General features: G+C 55.8%; 1 protein-coding gene across 3 annotated transcripts in view; it reads right to left on the reverse strand.

Moving 5' to 3' along the window:
• The window catches only part of TCAF1 (TRPM8 channel associated factor 1), a 48,137-nt gene that overhangs the window by 5,160 nt on the left and 23,365 nt on the right, over positions 1-19,612 (reverse strand). Inside the window, exons 2-9 of one of the 3 annotated variants that reach the window (XM_075558763.1) lie at positions 18,936-18,998; positions 8,976-9,608; positions 5,918-6,915; positions 5,587-5,684; positions 4,200-4,413; positions 3,797-4,036; positions 2,551-2,888; positions 1,843-2,093 (exon numbers count right to left, since the gene is read on the reverse strand). In XM_075558763.1, the coding sequence (XP_075414878.1) occupies positions 1,843-2,093; positions 2,551-2,888; positions 3,797-4,036; positions 4,200-4,413; positions 5,587-5,684; positions 5,918-6,915; positions 8,976-9,595 (2,759 nt within the window). In that variant the 5' untranslated portion in view covers positions 9,596-9,608; positions 18,936-18,998. Of the gene's footprint in view, positions 1-1,842; positions 2,094-2,550; positions 2,889-3,796; positions 4,037-4,199; positions 4,414-5,586; positions 5,685-5,917; positions 6,916-8,975; positions 9,609-16,413; positions 16,557-18,935; positions 18,999-19,612 lie in introns of those variants that run through there. The other 2 variants (XM_075558760.1, XM_075558762.1) reach the window with 2 other exon arrangements.

Consider the following 19,612-nt stretch of genomic DNA (forward strand, 5'->3'; position numbering starts at 1 on the left):
CTCTGAGAGTCAAGTACAAGAGGGAGGCTGTCAAGACCACACACAGGTCCCTCTGCTTTCTGGCTGGTCTCGCAGTAACCAGCAGGCTTCTTTGGTCACTGGAAGCACAGTAGTTAACTCACTCACTGCCTGTCACCGAGTGGATGCCGACTCCTGGAGACTCCATAGGACAGGGCAGAACTGTCCCTGCGGGTTTCCCAGGCTGTCATTCTTGACAGGAGTAGAACACCCCCTTTTTCCTCCTGGTTAAGAACTGCTGATGCTCTATGAGCACTCAAACCCCAGGGCTCTTAAGCAGTTGCTAAGGCTGCTCATCTTCAAACCAGACGGCCTGGGCCCAAATCCAAGACCGAGCGTCTACGAGGAACTCGACCTTGGGGCTTTTCCGTCATCGTGATCCACGTCGGCTCTCTCGTTCATAAAACAGGAGGTAGGCGATTTCTACTGCGTAAAATGACTGATTATCGAGCTGAAATGAGACCATCTACGTGAAGCAATCTGCCCAACAGAAGGTGCCTACTCGGCACTGCCAGGAAGAGGAAGAGCTGGTGTGTTCCCGCAGCGCGACGTGCGGTTACACATGTGTACACACTCAGCTGCTCACTGGGAGGGTGGAGGTTCCACACCCTGAGGTGCGAGCTGAAGAATCTCCAAGCACACAGCAGGGTCACGAGGAAGGGATGAGCCTGCCAGGGTGCGGGATAGCACCAACGAAACATGCAGCATTCTTGAACACTTCCTCCCCCTACCCGGCCACTGTCATGACCACTGTTAGACCAGGGTATGCACATTGGTACAGATATTGACTAGGAAGACTGAAGAAGAATCAATGAATTGAAGGAGGGAACTGGTGAAGGAGACCGAAAATACTGCAGACAGCCAGAGGAACGAACAAACACATCTGTCCTGGAAGAAGTAAGGATGGAGAGTCTCACGTACTTTGGATATGTCAGAAGAGACCAGTCCCTGGAGAAGGACATCATGCCGGTAAGTAGAGGGGCAGTGGAAAAGAGGAAGGTCCTCACGGACACTGGTCGCCACGATGGGCTCAGACATCAGAACCACTGTGGGGACAGTGCGGGGCAGTGCCACTATGAGCTGGACGGACTTACCAGCATCTGACAACTGCCACGTTTGCTTTTCTATGGGCTGCAAGATCCAGGACTCGCCCCCTCCCTGGGGCCTCATTGATCCCATTTTACAGATGAGGAAACCGAGTCACAGAGCAGTTAAGGGACTTGTCCAGTGTTGCACAACTACTAGGAGAACAGAACCAGGATCTGGCTGCCAGCACTGGTGACCTGGGGAACCTGCCACAGGGGCCGCCTCCTTGAGACTCACCCTCGGAACCTTCTAGGTGCCCCGTGAGGTGGGGGTACATTCCCCTTCACACACAAGCAATGGGCTCTGAGATGAATGGCTTTCCCCAAAGCGGACCCTCACCTAGGTCCTTTCCCTATAGCTCTCTGTTGGGAAGCACCCCAGACTCCAGGCGTGGGAGTCGTCAGAGCGGTCAGGCACTACGGTGAACCTGTGATCAGCCCACTGCTTCTACGGTCAAGCTTTGGCCAGAATGCAAAGCGGGGAGAGAATGCTCAGGCTGTGAGGGTAAGAAGCCGCCTTGGCCGGTTCAGAAGTGGGTGCAAGAGCTCGCTCCAGGGTGGGCCTGGGGTCGATGGGCTGAAGAGTGGAGGGCCGAGATTTGGACGCAGGTGTCTGTTCTGATGGCACGTAGTGGGCTGGAGGACCAGGCCCCACTGCTGGGGGCAGAGCCCAGTGGGTCCCCCTCCACCCCTACCCATGACCTCGTGGGCTGCCTGCCACCTCATGGGTACTCCTTACATCTGGGTGAGCAGGTACAATTTCATTATATTTTCCTTCCACTCGGGCAGGTAGGCCAGGCTGGTGGCCACTTCCTTCTGGATGGGCCAGGCCCATGCCTCGAAGAACGGCACCAGGTTCTTCTGCACTTGCTGGGAGAACGTCTTCACCCACAGGCTCATCTTGCCCACGTTGTCTGTGGGCAGGTCGGTCTGGTTCCTGTACTCGGTGAACAGGCGGATGAACGGCTCCCAACCGAAGGCCTCCTGCAGCTGTGGGGAGAGGACGCGGGATTGGGTGAGATGCCTGCGCTGCAGCAGGAGACCCAGGTGCTACATGCGCACGCGCACTGTGCTCTCCTGCAGCCTCAGGGCGGAGCTGCCCAGCGAGCACTGGGCCGCTGACCACCAGCAGCTGTGGGATAAAGGTGCGTCCGTCTCCTTTGCCATGAAGGTGCATAGCCCCCAACAGTCTGTGGGGCAGCCCTGCTGTGCCCTATAAGATTGCTACGAGTCCGAATCGACACAGGGGTGTGCGTTTTGGGTAGCTGGAGAGGACACGAGGGGCAGGGTGAAATTGATGACCCACCCTCCCTCAGTACCCAGAAGTACGCCTCCAGGACTATCCATACCTTCTCCCATCCTCCCCCAGTACCTGGAGGTACATCTGCCCTGAACCTGAAGAGATGTCTCCAGGGATGTCCCCGCCTCCCCGCACCATCCCCGGTACCTGCAGGTAAGTCTCCAGAGCTGTCCAGCCATTCCAGTTCTTCAAGTTGGGTCCCTTGCTCAGGTAGATCCGGACCCTCTTCTCGCGGACGGGGGGCCACAGGGCGATGTTGGCCCGGGCCCGGGGGATGCCCAGCACGGTCTCGTGAACGTACACGCACCACAGGTTGCAGGCGGCCTCCGTGGTGTGCGGGGGCAAGTCCCACTCCTGCTTCTGCTGGTTGCGGCCCAGCTCGTGCACCGGACCCCACAGCCCCTTGGTCCGGATGAGCTTCTCACTAATGAGCTCCTGCACCGACTCCAGGTGGCACATGATGGGGTATCCGGCGTGCATCCAGCCTGTGGAGAAGCCGGAGTCAGGGTGCCCCGCTTGACCTTGGGGCGCCAGCAGCTCCTCACTTGGGCTCTCTGACTGTGGGCCGAGGCTACCCTGGGGGCCCTGATGGACAGCTGCTACATCCACACTGCTTGATAGGGACCAGCCATGTGGGCAAGAACACCAGAGTTACAGGTGTCCTCAAACTTTTAAAACAGGGGGCCAGTTCACTGTCCCTCAGACCGTTGGAGGGCTGGACTATAGTTAAAAAACAAACAAACAACTATGAACAAATTCCTATGCACACTGTACATACCTTATTTTGAACTAAAAAACTAAAATGTGCAAAAACACCGGTGTGTGGGGGGGTGGCGCTGCAGATAAATGTCCTCGGTGGGCTGCATGTGGCCTGCAGGCTGTAGTTTGAGGACCTCTGCTTAGAAGCATTCTGCGGCATCTCATACCCACGCCCACCTAGGGATGCCCCTCCGGAGCACAGACACCCCCACCCCCCATTCTTGCCTGGGACTCCCCGATGTTGCCCACCCTGCAAGCTTACATAATGTGGATCTTTCTTTCTTTAAATGTAAATCTCTTCCCTGTCCATGTCAGGTGCCAGGGCTGTCTGGTACGCTGCTGACCCTACTGGCCACTCACTGCCTGGCTGTGGGTGAAGGGGCAGCCCATGGGCAGGGTGCATTGGAACCCCACCCACATGGTGTGGATTCAGGAAAAGCCTTCAAGCAGCAGGCACAGAACACCGGAGGGAAACCCACCTATGTGGTATGCACCAAGGGTCCCAGCAAAGCACCCCCTATGTGAAGTCCCAGTGGGACACCCACTACATGGAGTCACCTAAGGAAAGACCTGGCAGGGCACCCCCACATGGCCTGGTCCAAGGGTCCAGGCAGAGGAAGCACAGGACACCCACCCACTGAGATCTGTACGTCAGCCACAATCCTCTGCGGCAGGCGGAGGGGGAAGGGCTCGGCACCCAGCCTGGCCACGGCCGCCATCACCTCATCCCAGAGGCGCAGCAGGGGTTCGGGGTTCTCCAGGGTGCGCAGGTTGGCTGTCGGCAAGGTCAGGATGATGTTGTCCGTCGCCAGCTCCCCCCAGGGCCCTGGGTTCTCCTGCAGGCGCCTCTTCCATTCCTCTTGGGTTGTCTCCCCTAGAACAAAAGCCACGGACTTGCAATCACACCCCAGACCCAGCAGCGAACACGCGGCGGGCACTCAGGACAAGAGCATGGGGTCCGGCTACTGTGGTCACCCAGTTCTCTCTCCCCTGTGTCAGGATGCCTGCCTTCCTCCCCAGCCTGCTGCACTGCTCACCCAGCTTGTAGCAGGGGGCGTGCACGGCACCCTTGACAGTGATGGGCACCGGGCCCAACTTGCAGCTCTGGGGCACAATGATGTAGAGCAGTCCGCCCCACAGGCAGGTGGTGGACTTGGTCGGCTTGTCCAGGCAGCAGCGGTTGATGACAAGGGGGGCGCGGAACAGCTTGCTGGCCCTGGTCAGGTCATCCGTGTGGCAGCCGATCTGGAACTGAGAGTAGAGAGCCCAACGCTGGAGGAGTGGATCACCATGGGGACTGGGGAGGGGAGAGGCTGCCTGGTGGTGAGCACCCGGGAGATGGGCACCCAGGAAGAGCAAGGCTGTCCCTTCAGCCAATGGACTGTGTGCAGGTAGAAGTGGGCACCTGGACAGTGGGCACGCAGGAAGCGCAGGGCATCCCCCCATCTTGTGGGCCATGTGGGGGTACAGGTGGGCACCTGAGAAGTGGGCACCCAGGAAGGACAGGACTGTCCCCTCCCCCCACGGGCCATGTGTGGACATGGGAATGGCATCCATGCACAAGGCCACTGGGCTGGAGAGCCTGCTGCCAGCGCCCCTGGTGAGTCTTGACAAGACACCCACGTGTATGCACCGGGAGTCGTCTCCCTGAGGCTAATCCTGAGGAGGGCAGCCCCACAGGGCTCTGGAGAAGAGACACCTTGGGGTCTATTCTGCTGCTCCGACTCCAGCCAGGGGTGGGTGGAGAGGCCCTGCCTGGTTTTGATCTGGGAGAGGCCTTGGGAGGCGTAAAGGCTGTTGGGGCCCAGGGCCAATATTCCTCCCTGTCTTCCTGGGCCCCTCCTGGTCAGAGGAAGGACCCCGAGCTCCTCAGAGTCCTGTGACGCCCGTCTGCTCAACAAGCACTGGGAGAGGTCCACACAGGGAGAGACTGACCACCAGGAGGCGCAGCGCCCACTCTGTCTATGAATTCACGCGTGCATGCATGAATGTGTGCATATGTGTAGATATGCTCTGGTATGCATGTGCACGCAGAGGTGCATGTTTGCAGACACACGTTTACACATGGGTGCATAAATGCAGGATATGTGTGCCTGCATGTGCATGTGAGGGGATATGCAACTGTGTGTACATGCATGTGTGCGATTGCACATGTGTGACAGTTATAGCAGGAGGTATAGGTGGCCCGAGAGTGGGTTAGGGTGTTGAGCCCCTGCCTGAGCCACAGTGCTCTGCACAGGGACCTCTGAGTGTCGGGGCTGGGACATACACAGGCTGAAAACTCCGGGCTGCCTCCGCCAAGGTGAGTCATGGACCCTGAGGAGTGTCACCCCAGGAGCACTTGTGCTGCCCGTCTGTGAGGTGGGGCTAGAGACCAGTCCTGCATTCCCTGTGGCCACCTGGCTGCGACAGGCCTGGCCTCACCTTCAGGTCGGAGGAGGTGGCCGCCTCAGGCAGGGAGACCTCGATGATCTGCCGGGACGGGATGTAGAGTCCGGTGCTGACCCAGCAATACCTGGTGCCTGCCAAGAGGACACAGGTCTGGTTAGCACACAGGTGGGCTGGGGGAGGGGAGGGGTGATAGGTGCCCCTTGCTCCCCAAGGCCGAGAGACCTCACTCTCTCCTCCAGGGTCTCAGGGCTTTCCATATCCCAGAAACCAACGTCACCCGGGTTCCCACCCCGACCTCATGAAAGCAGCAGGCAGTGCCTGGGATGGCCCTGACACGGCCTGCTGCTGTCCCTGCCCAGCTCACCCGGGTTAGTGCAGTTGACCTCCACGGTGATGGGGGACTCTGAGGGGCGCAGGTAGGAGCAGCTGTAGACGTCATCGATTTCCGGGATGAGTAGGGCCAGGTCACAGCCTGAGTGGGCCAGCCCAGTGGCCAGGGAAAGCATGGCACCCCGGCAGCAGTCATTGATGACCGGGTTCTCGCGCGTGGCCACGGGTAGGCGGTAGCGGCTGAGCAGCTTCCGCAGGAGCCGGTGCACTGAGGTGTAGGTGGGGACATCGTCGGCCGGGATCTGCAGGAAGGCGGCACCGTCGGGGCCCAGCTTGGCCAGCCAGCCCTTCTCCACGTTGCCCCGCTTGCGGCCCATGATGACCTGGAATTCGGCCAGTGTGGACCGGAAGTGGTAGGTCCGGATGCTGGCTTTAGGGGTGCGGAATGGCCCCGGGTTCAGGCTCTGGCTGGTGATGCTGATGCCGAAGGGGTTGAGGAGCAGGTTCCCGGGGAACTTGGCCATCGGGGACACGCCCGGGTTCTTGAAGGCCCACCACCAGGCCTGGGCACCCACAAAGAGGCCCCCGCCCTCGGCCACGAACTCCTGCACCTCCTTGACGTCCACATCGCTGTTCCCGGCCTCGAAGCAGTAGACGCTGGCGTCGCTGCTCAGCTGCGGCTCCAAGGTGGTGTCCACGCCCCCCGCCGCCAGCTGGACGCTGAGCGCGCGCAGCTCCGGGTGCACCAGGATCTTGCCCCGGCGGTTCGCGTCTAGCCAGCGCACAGAGTTGAGCAGGAAGGGGCTCAGCTTGCTGGCGCCGAGCAGCGCCTTGTGCCCGGCCACCACCACGCGGCCCTGGCCGTAGCGGGCAGCTGCGATGACGCAGCCGTGGTAGGAGTCCAGCCCCAGCGGGAAGGCCAGCGCCCCGTGCACCAGCAGCTGCGATGGGAAGCAGTCCGTGTTGGTGATGTCCAGCTCTGAGATGCCTCGCAAGAGCTCCTCCCTGTCTTCGGAGAGGTCGTCCTCACAGCTGGAAAGACATGCGTCCCTCAGGGTCAGGTAAACACCCCCACACCCACATGCCATCAGGATGGGGGGGGGAGGGCGCGTTACCTGTCCCAGGTAGAGCACATAAATAAGACACTTTGGCTGTCACCAAACCCCTAGGGGTCTGACGGTGCACCTCTCTCACCTGCCCTGTGTGATGGGCTCTCCTAGAAACATCCAGGTGGCGGGCATTCTTTATTTGAAATGATTTTATCGGGGGGCTCTTACAACTCTTTTAACAATCCATACGTCCGTTGTGTCAGGCACATTTGTAAATAGGTTGCTATCATCCTTTCCAAAACATTTTCTTTCTACTTGAGCCCTTATTTTCAGCTCATTTTCCCCTCCCTCCCTCATGAACCCTTGATGATTTATAAATTATTATTATTTTCATATCTTACACCATAGGCTGTCTCCCTTCACCCACACTTCTGTTGTCTGTCCCTCTTGGGGGGGCGGTGCTATATGTCCATCATTGCAATCAGTTCCTTCCCCCCCCCCCCACCTTTCCCCTACCCTCACGGTAACACTATTCCCATTACTGTTCGTGAGGGGTTTAATCTGTCCTTGATTCCATGTGTCAGGAGCTCTTATCTGTGCCTGTGTAAATGCTCTGGTCTAGCTGGGACTGTAAGGTCGAACTGGGGTGATGGGCGTGGGGGGGTGTTTGGAATCATTAGAGAACACTCATGCCGACAGTGCTTCCTACAGCACCACTGGTGCCAGCCAGCATGGAGATGCCTTCAATGGCTCAGCCGAAGGCTGGTGATTAAGGAAACACCCAGCAGTTGGGAATGCCAGGGGAGAATGGATGGCTGTGTGGGTAACTGTGTGCACAAGTAGATCACACCTGCCCAGAGTTCTCTCAGAGCACAGGCCTGGTGATTCACATCTGAAATGTCCAAGCCTTAAACATCCCGGGCCGTGTGTCCACTCTGCATGCAGGGGCCACCAGGAATCCACTCAGCCTCAGTCAGCACCCAAGGACAGTCCCTGCAATGCATCGGACGCCATGGGGAAGCTTGTGCAGGATCACCAAGCATATTCGACTCCAAGGTGGTGGCCTCCATGAGAACCTTGTCCCTGCTCCTGTGCCTGGGAGCGATCTTAAAAACCTAGCGGATCTTCAAGGAGTCCTGGTGACATGGTGGGTGATGCACTGGGCTGTGAGCTTTAAGGCCAGAGGTTTGAACCCACTGTTGCTTTGCTTGAGGAAGAGGAGGCTTTCTGCTCCCGTAAAGATTCGCAGGTCTAGAGACCCATAAGGACAGGTCTACTCGTCCTTTAGGATCGCTATGAATTGAAGCTGACTCCGTGGCAGTGAGTTCATTTTTCTGTATGTTTGTTTGAGCTGATCCTCACAAGTGGCCCCATAAATGACATCATGCTCCGCAGTGAAAGCATCAAAGCAGAAACAAGTTCCCCATTCACCCATGGAAGCAGCAGACAAGAAATCAAAGGGCATCTTGCCTTGGGCACAGGCCCTGAAGAAAACCACTTTTAAGGGTTGAAAGATGTCCCTTCAAAGACGAAGATGCACCTGGCCCACGCCACGGTATCTTCAGTCACCTCACATGCACGTGAGAGCTGGCCAACCCGGCAGGGAGAACAGAGAATTGACATTTTTGAATTCTCGAGCAGGTGCGGAATAGGAAGTGGCCCTGGGACTACCCTAAGAACTGATGAGCCAATCAGTCTTGGGAGAGAGGCCCAGCCAGAATGCTCCTTAGAAGCCAGGAAGGGGAGACTGTTTCACATACTTAGACATGTCATCAGGAGATGTCCAGGTGTGGAGCAGGACCACAGGCTCAGGAGAGATGTCCAGTGGGGACAAAGGAAGACCAACCTTCTGCAGGACGGAGTCACCCAGTGGCTCAAACATCGTGAGACTGGGCAGGGCCAGGCCATGTTTTGTTTTGTTTCCCCAGGACTGCTGTGTTGGAACAGACTCAATGGATCCCAATGACAGCAACAGTGGGCCATTTACAAGCCCTACACTGGCCCGAGAGAAAACTGCAAGTAAGGCCGCTCCCCAGAACTCACCTGACTAAGACAGGGGTCTTGGGCATCTTCTTGGAGACCTTGAAGAAACTGGTATCGCCCTTGTTGTCGGTGAAGTACACGCCTGCGACACTGGTGACCAGGTTCCCAGGGAAGGTGAACAGGACCCTCTCATCCTCGCCCTGGTTGGCCCAGTCCCAGGCTTGGCCCCCGATGAGCAGGCCCCCTCCCCGCTTCACAAACTGGATCAGCTTCTCCGTCATGGTCTCGTTGTAGGCATCGATGCAGTAAACCCCCAGGGAGTCTTTGACCTCCGGCTCTATCTTGCTCTCCACATTGGAGCCCCCAAGGATTTGGGCCAAAGCTGCCAGGGATGGGTGGATGCCAACGGGGGCTCCGGGCGAGGCGCACAGCCAGCCCACTGCATTAAGGAGGAAGGGTGCCAGCTGTGCCTCTACCAGGTAGTCCTCGTGGGCCACCACCACCAGGCGGCCCCGGCCGTAGGAGGAGGCAGCGATGAGGACCTGGCCCGCGTCATTCACCATCACGGGGAAGGCGGCCTCCCCAACGAGAAGCAGTTCGCAGGGTACGGCATCTTCAGGGACATCCCAGCTTGTCACCCCATTCATGAGGGCCTCGAAGGCAGCAGTGGGAGTCGACATGGCTCTGAGGCTTCTGTGGGGGGAAGGGGAGAGTCAGATTAGACGGTAGAAGAGGGACAAGCAGAGACACCCTCTCCTGCGTGGTGAGGGGAGTCTTCCCACCTGGCAGGTGACACTAACCTAGAGTGTGACTCAGCATTGGCCAGGGTGTCTGCAACCCAGGGGACCCCCGATTCCTGCCTGTGAGATGTTTCCATCACGGACGAGAAGCTTGCTTCCCCACCCCGCCCACTTTGTCTCTATGTTGCTTGCGTTACTCCTGCCTTGGGGAGTCCAAGAAGTCTGGACTCAGGGTGCAGAGAAGGAGAAGTCATCTGGGCTGGGTCAGGGCCCCTGAGCACCAGGAGTGGAGGGTAGCCGCCAACACAGCAGTGTCAGTCTGTTCCTGCCCTGGGATGGGGTGGGCGTGCACCCATTAAGCCCCTGTTCTTTGCCACGAGCCCCGACCCCAGTATGTAAGTATACCTCATTCTCTGCAAGGACAGAGCATCTCCAGAATGAGCGGGCCCGGGCTTCTTATCACCACTAGCCACCGCACGCTGGCACTGCTCCCACCAGCCCCAGCACCCACGGCCTCGCTGTCCTCAGTCTCTGGGGACACTTGCTTGCTGTCCTTCCCTGCCCTGGCCACAGTTAGTACCTGCCATGACACACGCCCACATGCTGGAGTCAGGCTGCCTGGGCGCTGGCCGCCTGTCAGACCCGGCCCCCTGGCTCACACAGTAGGTAAACAACACAGGCGTCCAGCCTCCAGGCACTGACTCAGCCAGCCTGGGAGGTGTCTCGGAATCCAGCCCCCCTGACTCCCCCCACCCTAAGTCAAATGAACAACGCAAGGAAGTGAACCCCACCCATTTTGGCTTTCCCCCAGGCCCTCCAAAGTGGACTCATCGGCGCCATGATGAAAGGTTCAAAGCATCTCGAGGGGCTCAAGTTGGGCACAGGGGCTGGGAGTGAGCACGTGCTGCTGCACAATTGGCACCCCCACTCCCCAACACTGCAGTTGGGAAGCACAGTCCAGCGGTGGACCATAAATGGAGGCACATGTGTGTGGGTGTGCGGATGTGCATGTGTGCGCATGTGCCGGCCCTGCACACGTGTACACATGCACTTCCTTGCAATTATTGCACTAAGAGTCACCCACTTCAGGGTGTGGCTAAAAGGGCATCCTCACCGTGGACAGCAGGGCTAGCCCCTCGCTAGGCTGTGCACATACAGGGACACTGCTTCATGACTCTAGTGCCGTAATTCTCACACATGGGGGCCAAGGTCCCTCAAGTGCAAGCCCAAGCAATGAGAGGAGAGTGGCATGGGGAGAGTCCTTTCTTCTCTCTCCTCCCCAGAACCATTGCCTTGCTAAGTCCCTTCCCCAAACATCCCCCAAGGGGGCCCCCAGGCACCCGTTCTCAAACTGCCCGCAGGCCTCCTGCGGCACCCCAGACCCTCAGAGCACTGCTGACCTTGCAGTTAGTAGAAGAGTAAGAAGCCATGGCCGGCACACACCTGTCTTGTCCCTGCTTCTGCTCCTAGGAGTAGCCAGGCACAAGGGCCATTGAGCAGGGCCACACTGTCCCCACCTGTGCTCAATTAGTCTGGCCAGCGCCTTCTCACCACACAGCCCCCGGCCACAGGCTCTAACTAAGCTCAGGTCCTTAAACGTTGCCAGGAGGATGGGGATTAATGTGGCACCATTTCCAAGTCAACCATGGCCTGCTCTGCCTCCACTCTGAAGGTGCTGGGTGCTGTCACCTTGGCCCTTGGAGAACAACTGGGCCTCTGTCAGGGTATTGAAAGTCCCAGCTGACAGTGCCAAATTCCAGCCTCAGTTCTGCGGCCTCCCTCCTTTGCAGCTTCTTCTCTGGCCCTGCCCCACATTTAGACTCTCCTTCCTCTTCCGTTTTTCCATCTATGGAGCGCCTGTGCTGCTCAGAGGAGGTGCAAGGAAAGAGGGCATGGATATGGCTCACTGGCCGGTGACAATGCCCCATCTCACTAGCAGGCACGAGTGTGGCCCCACCACTGGAGGGAGAGGACTGTGGCAGGTGGAGCAGGAAAGGAGCCGGCAATGGAGGCTGACCATATCCCGAGTCACCTGGGAGGACCAGGGATTACCTGGGTCTTTCAGGAGACGAGTGTGGTGGGAGGACCTCAGCCTAGACCTAGCCCTGCTAATCCCCTTCCTGAGGGAAATGGGCAGCCACAACACAGACCTATAGATAGGGTGAGCACGGCCATCCAGAACCAGACATGGAAGGGGTGACTGAGCTGACAGGGCATGTAGAATGCCCCCCCACCCCACCCCACTAACCCAGTCCCATCCAACTCCATAGACCCCAACACCCCGAGACATCCTCCTGACCCCATTGTAACACAGCCCCACATGAGCTGTCCTCACTTACACCTCGTCTCCCCAGGCCCAGGTACCAGAGGGGCTCTCGGCTCAGGCAAACTTGCAGTAGGCTTCACCCTTTGTCTGGAGAGAAGGGTCCCTCAGGAAGTGGCTGCCTTGGGACCAAAAAGCAGGCAAAGAGGAGGGGCCCTATGTGTGGTGAGCCTTCTCCTTCTACCACTTCCTGAAGACGACACCGTGTACTGGCAGTGTGGCACAGAGGGTGGCTGCCACCCTAGAGCACACCATCCCCTAGCTATGAGGAGGCATGCCATCAGCCTAGAAAGATGTCCTGGTTAGAGGAGCATTTTAAGTGAAAATGGCACGTAGCTTTAATATGTAGAGCACGAAGCTATTTTTGTGTGGGCAACGGCCCTGGTGATAACAGTGGTGGCGAGAGAAGTAACATTGGTGGGATAGTGATACGGTGTTTATTGGGTGGTAGACACAAGACGGTCTTCCAAAAGTTCATGGGAAATGCACATTGGGAGGACACTATGCATAGGTGTGAAAACTGTTTTGCACTCAAATAAACTCATACTCATGTGCGATAGGATATCAGAAGGGGGAAGTGTGAGGCACAGAGTACAGAACACTATCCTGCTCAAACTGAAGCAAGAACAAAGATCAAATTAATGCTGAACCTTGGATGGAGGAACGGTGAAATCATTCATGCTATATGTTCAGTTTAGGGGACAATGCCCCCAAGAAATCAGCATTTTTCCAAATGATATCTCATTTTATGAAAAGATGAACACTGTTGGGATGAAGCCTGAAATTATAGACCATCCACATCAAGTTATGAGGAATAAATGAATCTTGGCCAAGCTGTAACTCAAGGTGGACAGCAGAAACCAGCCAGGACGCTATAGACATCTCAATGGGTTCAGCCTTCACTATTCTGACTGAAAAATTAAAGTTGAGCAAGCTTTCCTCTCATTGGGCACCAGAACTGTTGAGCTCAGACAAGAGCAGAGCTTTCGATAGAGATTTTAAGCAAATCAAGATCTTGAGACCTTCCCTGGAGGAATCAGAAGCAATGAAACCTGGATTTCCCGATATGACCCCCAGGACAAAGCACAGTCAGAGCGATGGCTTTCAAGAGGTAGAAGTGGTCCAGTTACAGCAGAAGCAGACAAGTCAAAAGCAAAAGTCCTGGCAGCCGTTTTGGGGATGCTCATGGCATTTTGCTTGTTGGCTTTCTAGAGGGCCAAAGAATGATACCATCTACTTGTTGTGAATATGTTTGGAGAAAGGTAGCCAGAGCTCTAACAGAAATACACCCAGGAAAGCTTCACCAGAGAGCCCCTCTCCTCCATGACCAAGCGCCTGCTCATTCCTCTCATCAAACAGGGTAGACTATGAGTGTGTCGACGGAAAATGATCAGATATCCACCTTTAGTCTTGATTTGGCTCCTTCTGACTTTGTTAAGGTTTCTGATTTTAAATTGTCTTTAAAGACCATCCATTTTTCTTCAGTTAATATCATCAGAAACAAACAGGTAAATTCCCCAGAGCCTTGTTTCTTTAGGGATGGACTAAATGGTTGTTATCACTGACAACAACGTTTTGGACTTGATGGAGCTTTTGCTGAGAAATGAGGTTTATAGTTTAGTTTTTGTCTTCTAATTCCATTTTGCTAGGAACTTCAAAAAATGCCTTTGTACTCTAAGTGTTTTATGTAAATGATTTAAAGCCTCAACTGAACTGAAGGAATATGCACTTGTGCTATCATTATTGCTAACCAAAAGGTCAGCAGTTTGAAATCACGAGCCACTTGGAGAAAGATGAGGAGTGATGCTCCTGTAAAAAGTTACAGTCTCAGAAACCCAGAGGCAGTTCTGCTCTGTCCTACAGGGTTGCGCTGCATTGGAAGGGATTGGATGACAAGTGAGTTTGACCATTAATCATCAACTCTGTGCTGACACAGCCCACCGCCCTTGAGTTGATTCCGACGCACAACATTCCTACCCTAGAGGCGCATCTCCCGTGGTTTCTAAGGCTGTCATATTTACGGAAGGAGACTGTCTCCTCTTTCTTTGGAGGAGTATCCAGTGGGTTCAAACCACTGACCTTTCTCTTACGAATCCAACACTTAGTCCATTGTGCCATTAGGTTGAAAGAAACCGATGCCCAAAGGATTTGTTTCATTATCAAATTCACACCAGGTTTCACGCATGACATTGGGTGTTGGACCCTGTGCCCTTAATAGCAAGTAGGACTGGGCTACGCTTGGATCTGTTGGGCATGTGGTCCCCATGAGTTGGAGCGGAGTCCACAGCACCCAACAACAGGGTGGGTTGGTTGGCCCTGCCCTCAAACCCCACTCCCCCCAACGTAAAAGAAAACATTGCTATGAAGTCAATTTAGACTCCGAGTTAGACTGATATGGCAGAGCCTGTCTTATTCAAGTGCACCTTTCACGTGCAGATGATGCAATGGAGACTAGCATGGCTTGGGTCCGGCGCACCTCAAGGTGACATCCTTGCTTTGCAACACTGTACAGTGGTCTGTGCAGCAGATTTACCCAATACAACATGTCATTTGATCTCTTGACTGCTGCTTCCTCGAGCTTTGATTGTGGATCCAAGCAAGATACAATCTTTGACAACTTCCACCTTTTTTATTATTTTCATCTATTTTAAAGCAAAAATTTAAAAGCAATTTTTAATCTTTTCTTTTCAATCTATCCTTTGAATCAAGAAGACTGAAGAAGAATCAATGCATGATGGTGCTGGTGAAGAATATGGAACGTGCTATGGGATTGTTAAAAGAACAACCAAATCTTTCTTGCAAGAAGTACAGCCAGAATGCGCCTTAGAAGCAAGGATGGTGAGACTTCACTCATCTACGGTGGAGATGCTCTCAGGAGAGATCAGTCCCTGGAGAAGGACATCGTGCTTGGTAGAGTGGTGGGGCAGCGAGAGAGAGGAAGGCCCTCGACAAGACGGATCGACACAATGGCTGCAACAGATGGGCTCAAACCTAAGACCAATGGTGAGGATGGCACAGGACCAGGTGCGGGCTTCTCTCTGGTTGTACCCGGCATTGTTTTCAGTCTGAACCAACTTGGCAGCACCGAATGGCAATGACAACCTGTGACAGTAAAAGTACCTCACAGGGTTTCCAAGGTATCAGTCTTCACAGAAGCAAACTGCCCATCCTTCTCCCAAAGAGCTGCTGGCGGTGGGCCTTCTGGTTGGCAGTCATGCATGTAGACGCTGTGCCATCAGATTTGCTCCTCCCCTACCGGCCCTGAGAATCTCCTCTGTCACATTGTGGCCTTACTTAAAATGCTCGCTTTCGTCCACTGTGGCCAGGAACCAACTACTGCCTGGTTCTGCCCCCCCTTAAACCAGGGATTCCAGCACTTGGAACCTTTGCCACTGTGTGCTCTGGTTGTCCCCTAGGCCAGAGGGTCGCCTTCCAGCACTGTCTGAGCTGAAATCGATCCACAGGGTGTTAACTTTGAAGGAAGGACGCACAGGCCTTGCTTCCGAGTGTGTCGGCGTTTAGATCAGTAAGGGGTCCATGCATGGCACGATGGCTCCGGTCCCAGTGCCCAAAGCAGAATGATGCTCAGAGGTTTGGGAATATACTTGATTCTTAGGATTCCCATGATCCTAAGGAACAGGAAAGGGGGAGGGCTGGAAGGGGTGATGGGCACGGGGCATGCCACAGCTCTGTCGGGTAAACAGCCTGGCCTGGAAAACTGATCAAAGTCACAAGCACGTGGTGCCCTGGGTCTTTGCCCGCCATGCAGTTGTCTTCCACAGGCTGGTTGCTCTCCTTCCTTGTACATCCTTCCTTCCTTTCTCAAGGCCATCACCCTCTACCAAGCTGGGTTGCAGCTGGCCCCACCCCTTCTTCAATGACCCTCTTTACAGAAATAGGAGCAGCTGTCGTTCAGATAACCATGCCAGGATGTGTCCTGCCACACAAAACCTAGGCACAGAAATAGGTCACTTGGGGGCCCAGCATCTGTCCCAGGCAAGCACCCTCAGTCTTATTTAATTTCCAGTTAAAACAGGTCGCTCATATATTTAAAAAGATACATGGAGCGCATGGATGGATACAGAAAACGGTGGAAGGATCCCCAAAGGCAACACAATACTAAAACACGGAAGTCCCAGATACATCCCAGACCCTTTTCCTGGACACTGGGAGGTTCACTCAAGATGCTGTTGCCCCAGCCCTCCTCATGTCGGTGCAGAAATGTGCACCAAAGGGCTGGGAGTGACTGGCTTTCTGGAAGTCCATTGCCAGGCCTTTCTTTGGCAGCACCTCCATGTGGGCTTAGCTACAGAGGTGAACCCCACCATGTCCCTGTATCCAGTTGCAGAAAAACCTCCCCATCTCTCCCACTCCCACCAAGTCCAAACAGGGTGTTAACTCCTTCCAGGGTCCCTCCCCAGCGCCCCTTTCTCACCCTTGTCCGACCTGCTCTCTGGCTGGGTCACTCTCGGGTGGGCAGTGTCCAGGCGCTTCAGCCCAGGAAGGAGGAAGGATTTTTATAAACCCCAGGCAGTCTCTAGCCAGCCTTTGCTCGGTGGCCTCGGTCCAGCAAGCACAGTGTGAGGAGGGCCGTCTGTGAGTCCTGCTTCTCCGCCCCTCCGGGCCCAGAGCCTGCACTGTAGAGCTTGCCTGTGACGTCAGGGGACTAGGGGCCGGGCGGAGACGGGAGGGGGTGGGGATCCCGCGGCCACAGGCTGGGGGAACACTCTCTCTTGGTCCCGCCACCCCCCCACCTCCCTCCTCCTGGTCTCCAGGGAAGCGCCTGGGCGCGTGAACTCTGTCCCAGAGACTGTGTTTGCCAAGTTCCAAGGGTGGCAGATGGAAGGATGCTGGGTCCTGGTCCCGAATGCCTCCGCCAAAGCGGCGGTGGTGACCCCGCACAATGCGAGGAGATAGCACAAAGAGTAACTGCCCTGCCCCCACCCCCAGGATGGGCCCCATAGCCGGGGACCACTCACTGGTTCCCTGCTGAGTCCCCATTGCAAGGCTTAGGAAGGGGGCGGGGCCGAATGGCCCAGGGTCCCAGCACCCTCCCACATCCTCAGCAGCTGGGGGCGGAGCTTGGCTGGGGACAGCGCTTCTTTGTGTGCGCGCCGTGGTCGCCGGACCCCATCCTGCTCAGCACAGGCCAAGTCCTCCATGGAGTCCGCGGGCACCAGGGCGCGGCGCTCAGCTCGCCCAGGTGCACCTGGATCCGCAGCCCAGGGAACCAGGCGACCTGGGAGGGACGCTGAGTGCGATTTGAACAGGAAAAGAACACCTCCCCACCCCCACCCTCCAAAAAACACCTCTGTGATCCTGGGCGGTGTTTGCGCTTTTGGAAGCGGGGAAGGGGCGGGCTGGAAGGGAGAGCTATTTCGTTTAAAACCACGTATGTGCCACTTACAAAACCTCAAACGCAGAAAAATATGACATTTAAAACACACACACGGTGGGGCTTAGACTATTGAGTAGAGTGCTCCCAGCCTTCTCTGACCCGTCTGACAGCTGATGGGTCAGGAGTAACTGCTTCCAGCCCTGGGCTCCGGGTTCCAGTCCTCCGTGGAGAAAGACCTGGAGATGCGCTTGGATGGTAGCCTTGGAAACCCACAGGGCCAGCTCTGCGCTGTGGGGTCGCCATGGGGGCAGGGTGGCTGTGGGCTGTCCGGAGGTGGCTTTCCTCCAAGACAGACCTTTCAAGCGTATGAAATACACCACATGTAGGTCTTGAGCGGGCCCCAGCCTGGCCTCGAATCAGGAGGCAGGGTTTGGGGCGCTGTGACTTTATACCGGCCCTGTGCCTCTGTTCTATGATCTGTAAAATGGAGACGGCGCAATTAGACTCTGCATCGCCGGGTTATTGTCCCTTAGTCCTTCAGGAAGCGAGTTAATGATCATAGAACGGTGTTATTATATCCTTAGAATTTCTAGGGCTGTATGAACATCTGTTCAGCAAAATAAAGAGCAGGAAGCCCCGAGTCCATATTTCACACGGAACCTTTTCTTCCTGCGTACCCGCAGCCTCCCCTCCCCCGAAATCTCGCCTCCAGACCTAGTCACAATGGACAGCAGGCCCGACCCGAGGGGCGCTAAGTGGGGCCCTGAGAAGCACAGGGCTGTGTCTTGCAGGTTCAGAGGCAAGGGGCATGGGCAGGCAGCCATTGAGGAACCTGCCTAGGTGACAGCGACCTGTCCTTCAGGTCCGCCAGAACTCAGGGCTACCAGCAAGACTGGTGTCCTGCAGCTTATGGCCCCCCTGATCTGGGACAGGCCAGGGCTTAGGACCACCGGCAATACAAGCTAAAAAGCCGAGATCCTTCTTGAGTTCCAGGAGAATTTTAAGAAATCTAAACGGCACATTTCAGCACGGCCTACACACGTACGGGTCCATTATCCAAGGCCCAAACGTAGAAAGAACAGGAGGATTTAACCTCTAAAGGCGGCGTGGGGGTGGGGAGGGTGGGGGGAGGGGCTTTATTTGTTAGATTTTTGTTTGTTTTCAGAAAGAGCGATTCCAAACGAGGAGGCGGTCAAATGTCAGCATTCGACAAATGGAATAATTCTCTGTACCGATCTGCAGCTTGGAAATATTTCATAATCTGAAATGTACGAGGTTTAAAGGTGGGGCGCTTGGGGCTTTTCAGGGTGCAGGGACACAGTCCGAGAGAGAGAGAGAGAGAGAGAGAGAGAGAGAGAGAGAGAGAGAGAGAGAGAGAGAGAGAGAGAGAGAGAGAGAGAGAGAGAGAAGGCAGCGGGGCCGGGGGAGCGGAAATGGAGCTGGAGAACTTGCAGCGGACCCTCGGAAAGTCATCGCCCTCTGGGCCTCGCGGCCTCAGGGCCCAGCGCCGGCCCCCTGAGCCCCAAGTCCCAGCGCGCTGTGGCCCCACTGCCCTCCCTGCCCACGGAGCTGCGCGCCGCCTGCTCCTGCTGCAGAAGCCCCCCGGGGACCGCACTCACCGTGGGTGCGGCAGCGTCGATCGCGGCCTCTTCGGTGCTGGAAGACTCTCCGCAGCGACGCGCCTAGGAGAGGGGCAGGAGGCCCAGGATCTGAAAATGGGGGCTGAAGGCGCTGGTGGGCGGGGTATGGGGGTCTGTGCTGTGGAAAGGACTGGCAGGCGGCTCTAGCAGCCTATTGGTGGCCGGGGAAGGGCGGTGCTTGGTCCAGACTCCAGTCTCCCCTTACCCCCACCCACCCTATTCTGCACCTTGCTATGGGTGCTCTGCGACTGTCCCTGGTCAGTCCCCCCCCCCGCCCCCTACCCCCCGCTTTGATCAGTTTGGGGCAAAGCCAAAGACACCACGCTGGAGACCAGCGCCCAGAGCTCTGGGTGCTCGGTAATCCTGCCAGTTAATTTGTGATTGATACGTAAAGACATATATATTTATATAAAAATAACGCAACCATTCCCAAGGATGAGTTTAATCTGTATATATTTAAGAAGAATCTATTGGCCTATAGATTAAAAATATAAAAAATCAACATTTAACGTGGTAGTAAAATGGCAAAGTTATATTTCTGTTTGAAAAAAAAAACCCAAACAAAGCAAAACTCTAAAAGTGTTTTATATATTTCCATAAATGTCAACATTCTGTGGAGGATGTGTGTCAAAGTCGGGAACAGTGGGCGACAGTAT

This window comes from Tenrec ecaudatus, chromosome 9, assembly GCF_050624435.1.
Source record: "Tenrec ecaudatus isolate mTenEca1 chromosome 9, mTenEca1.hap1, whole genome shotgun sequence".
Classification (NCBI taxonomy): domain Eukaryota; kingdom Metazoa; phylum Chordata; class Mammalia; order Afrosoricida; family Tenrecidae; genus Tenrec; species Tenrec ecaudatus.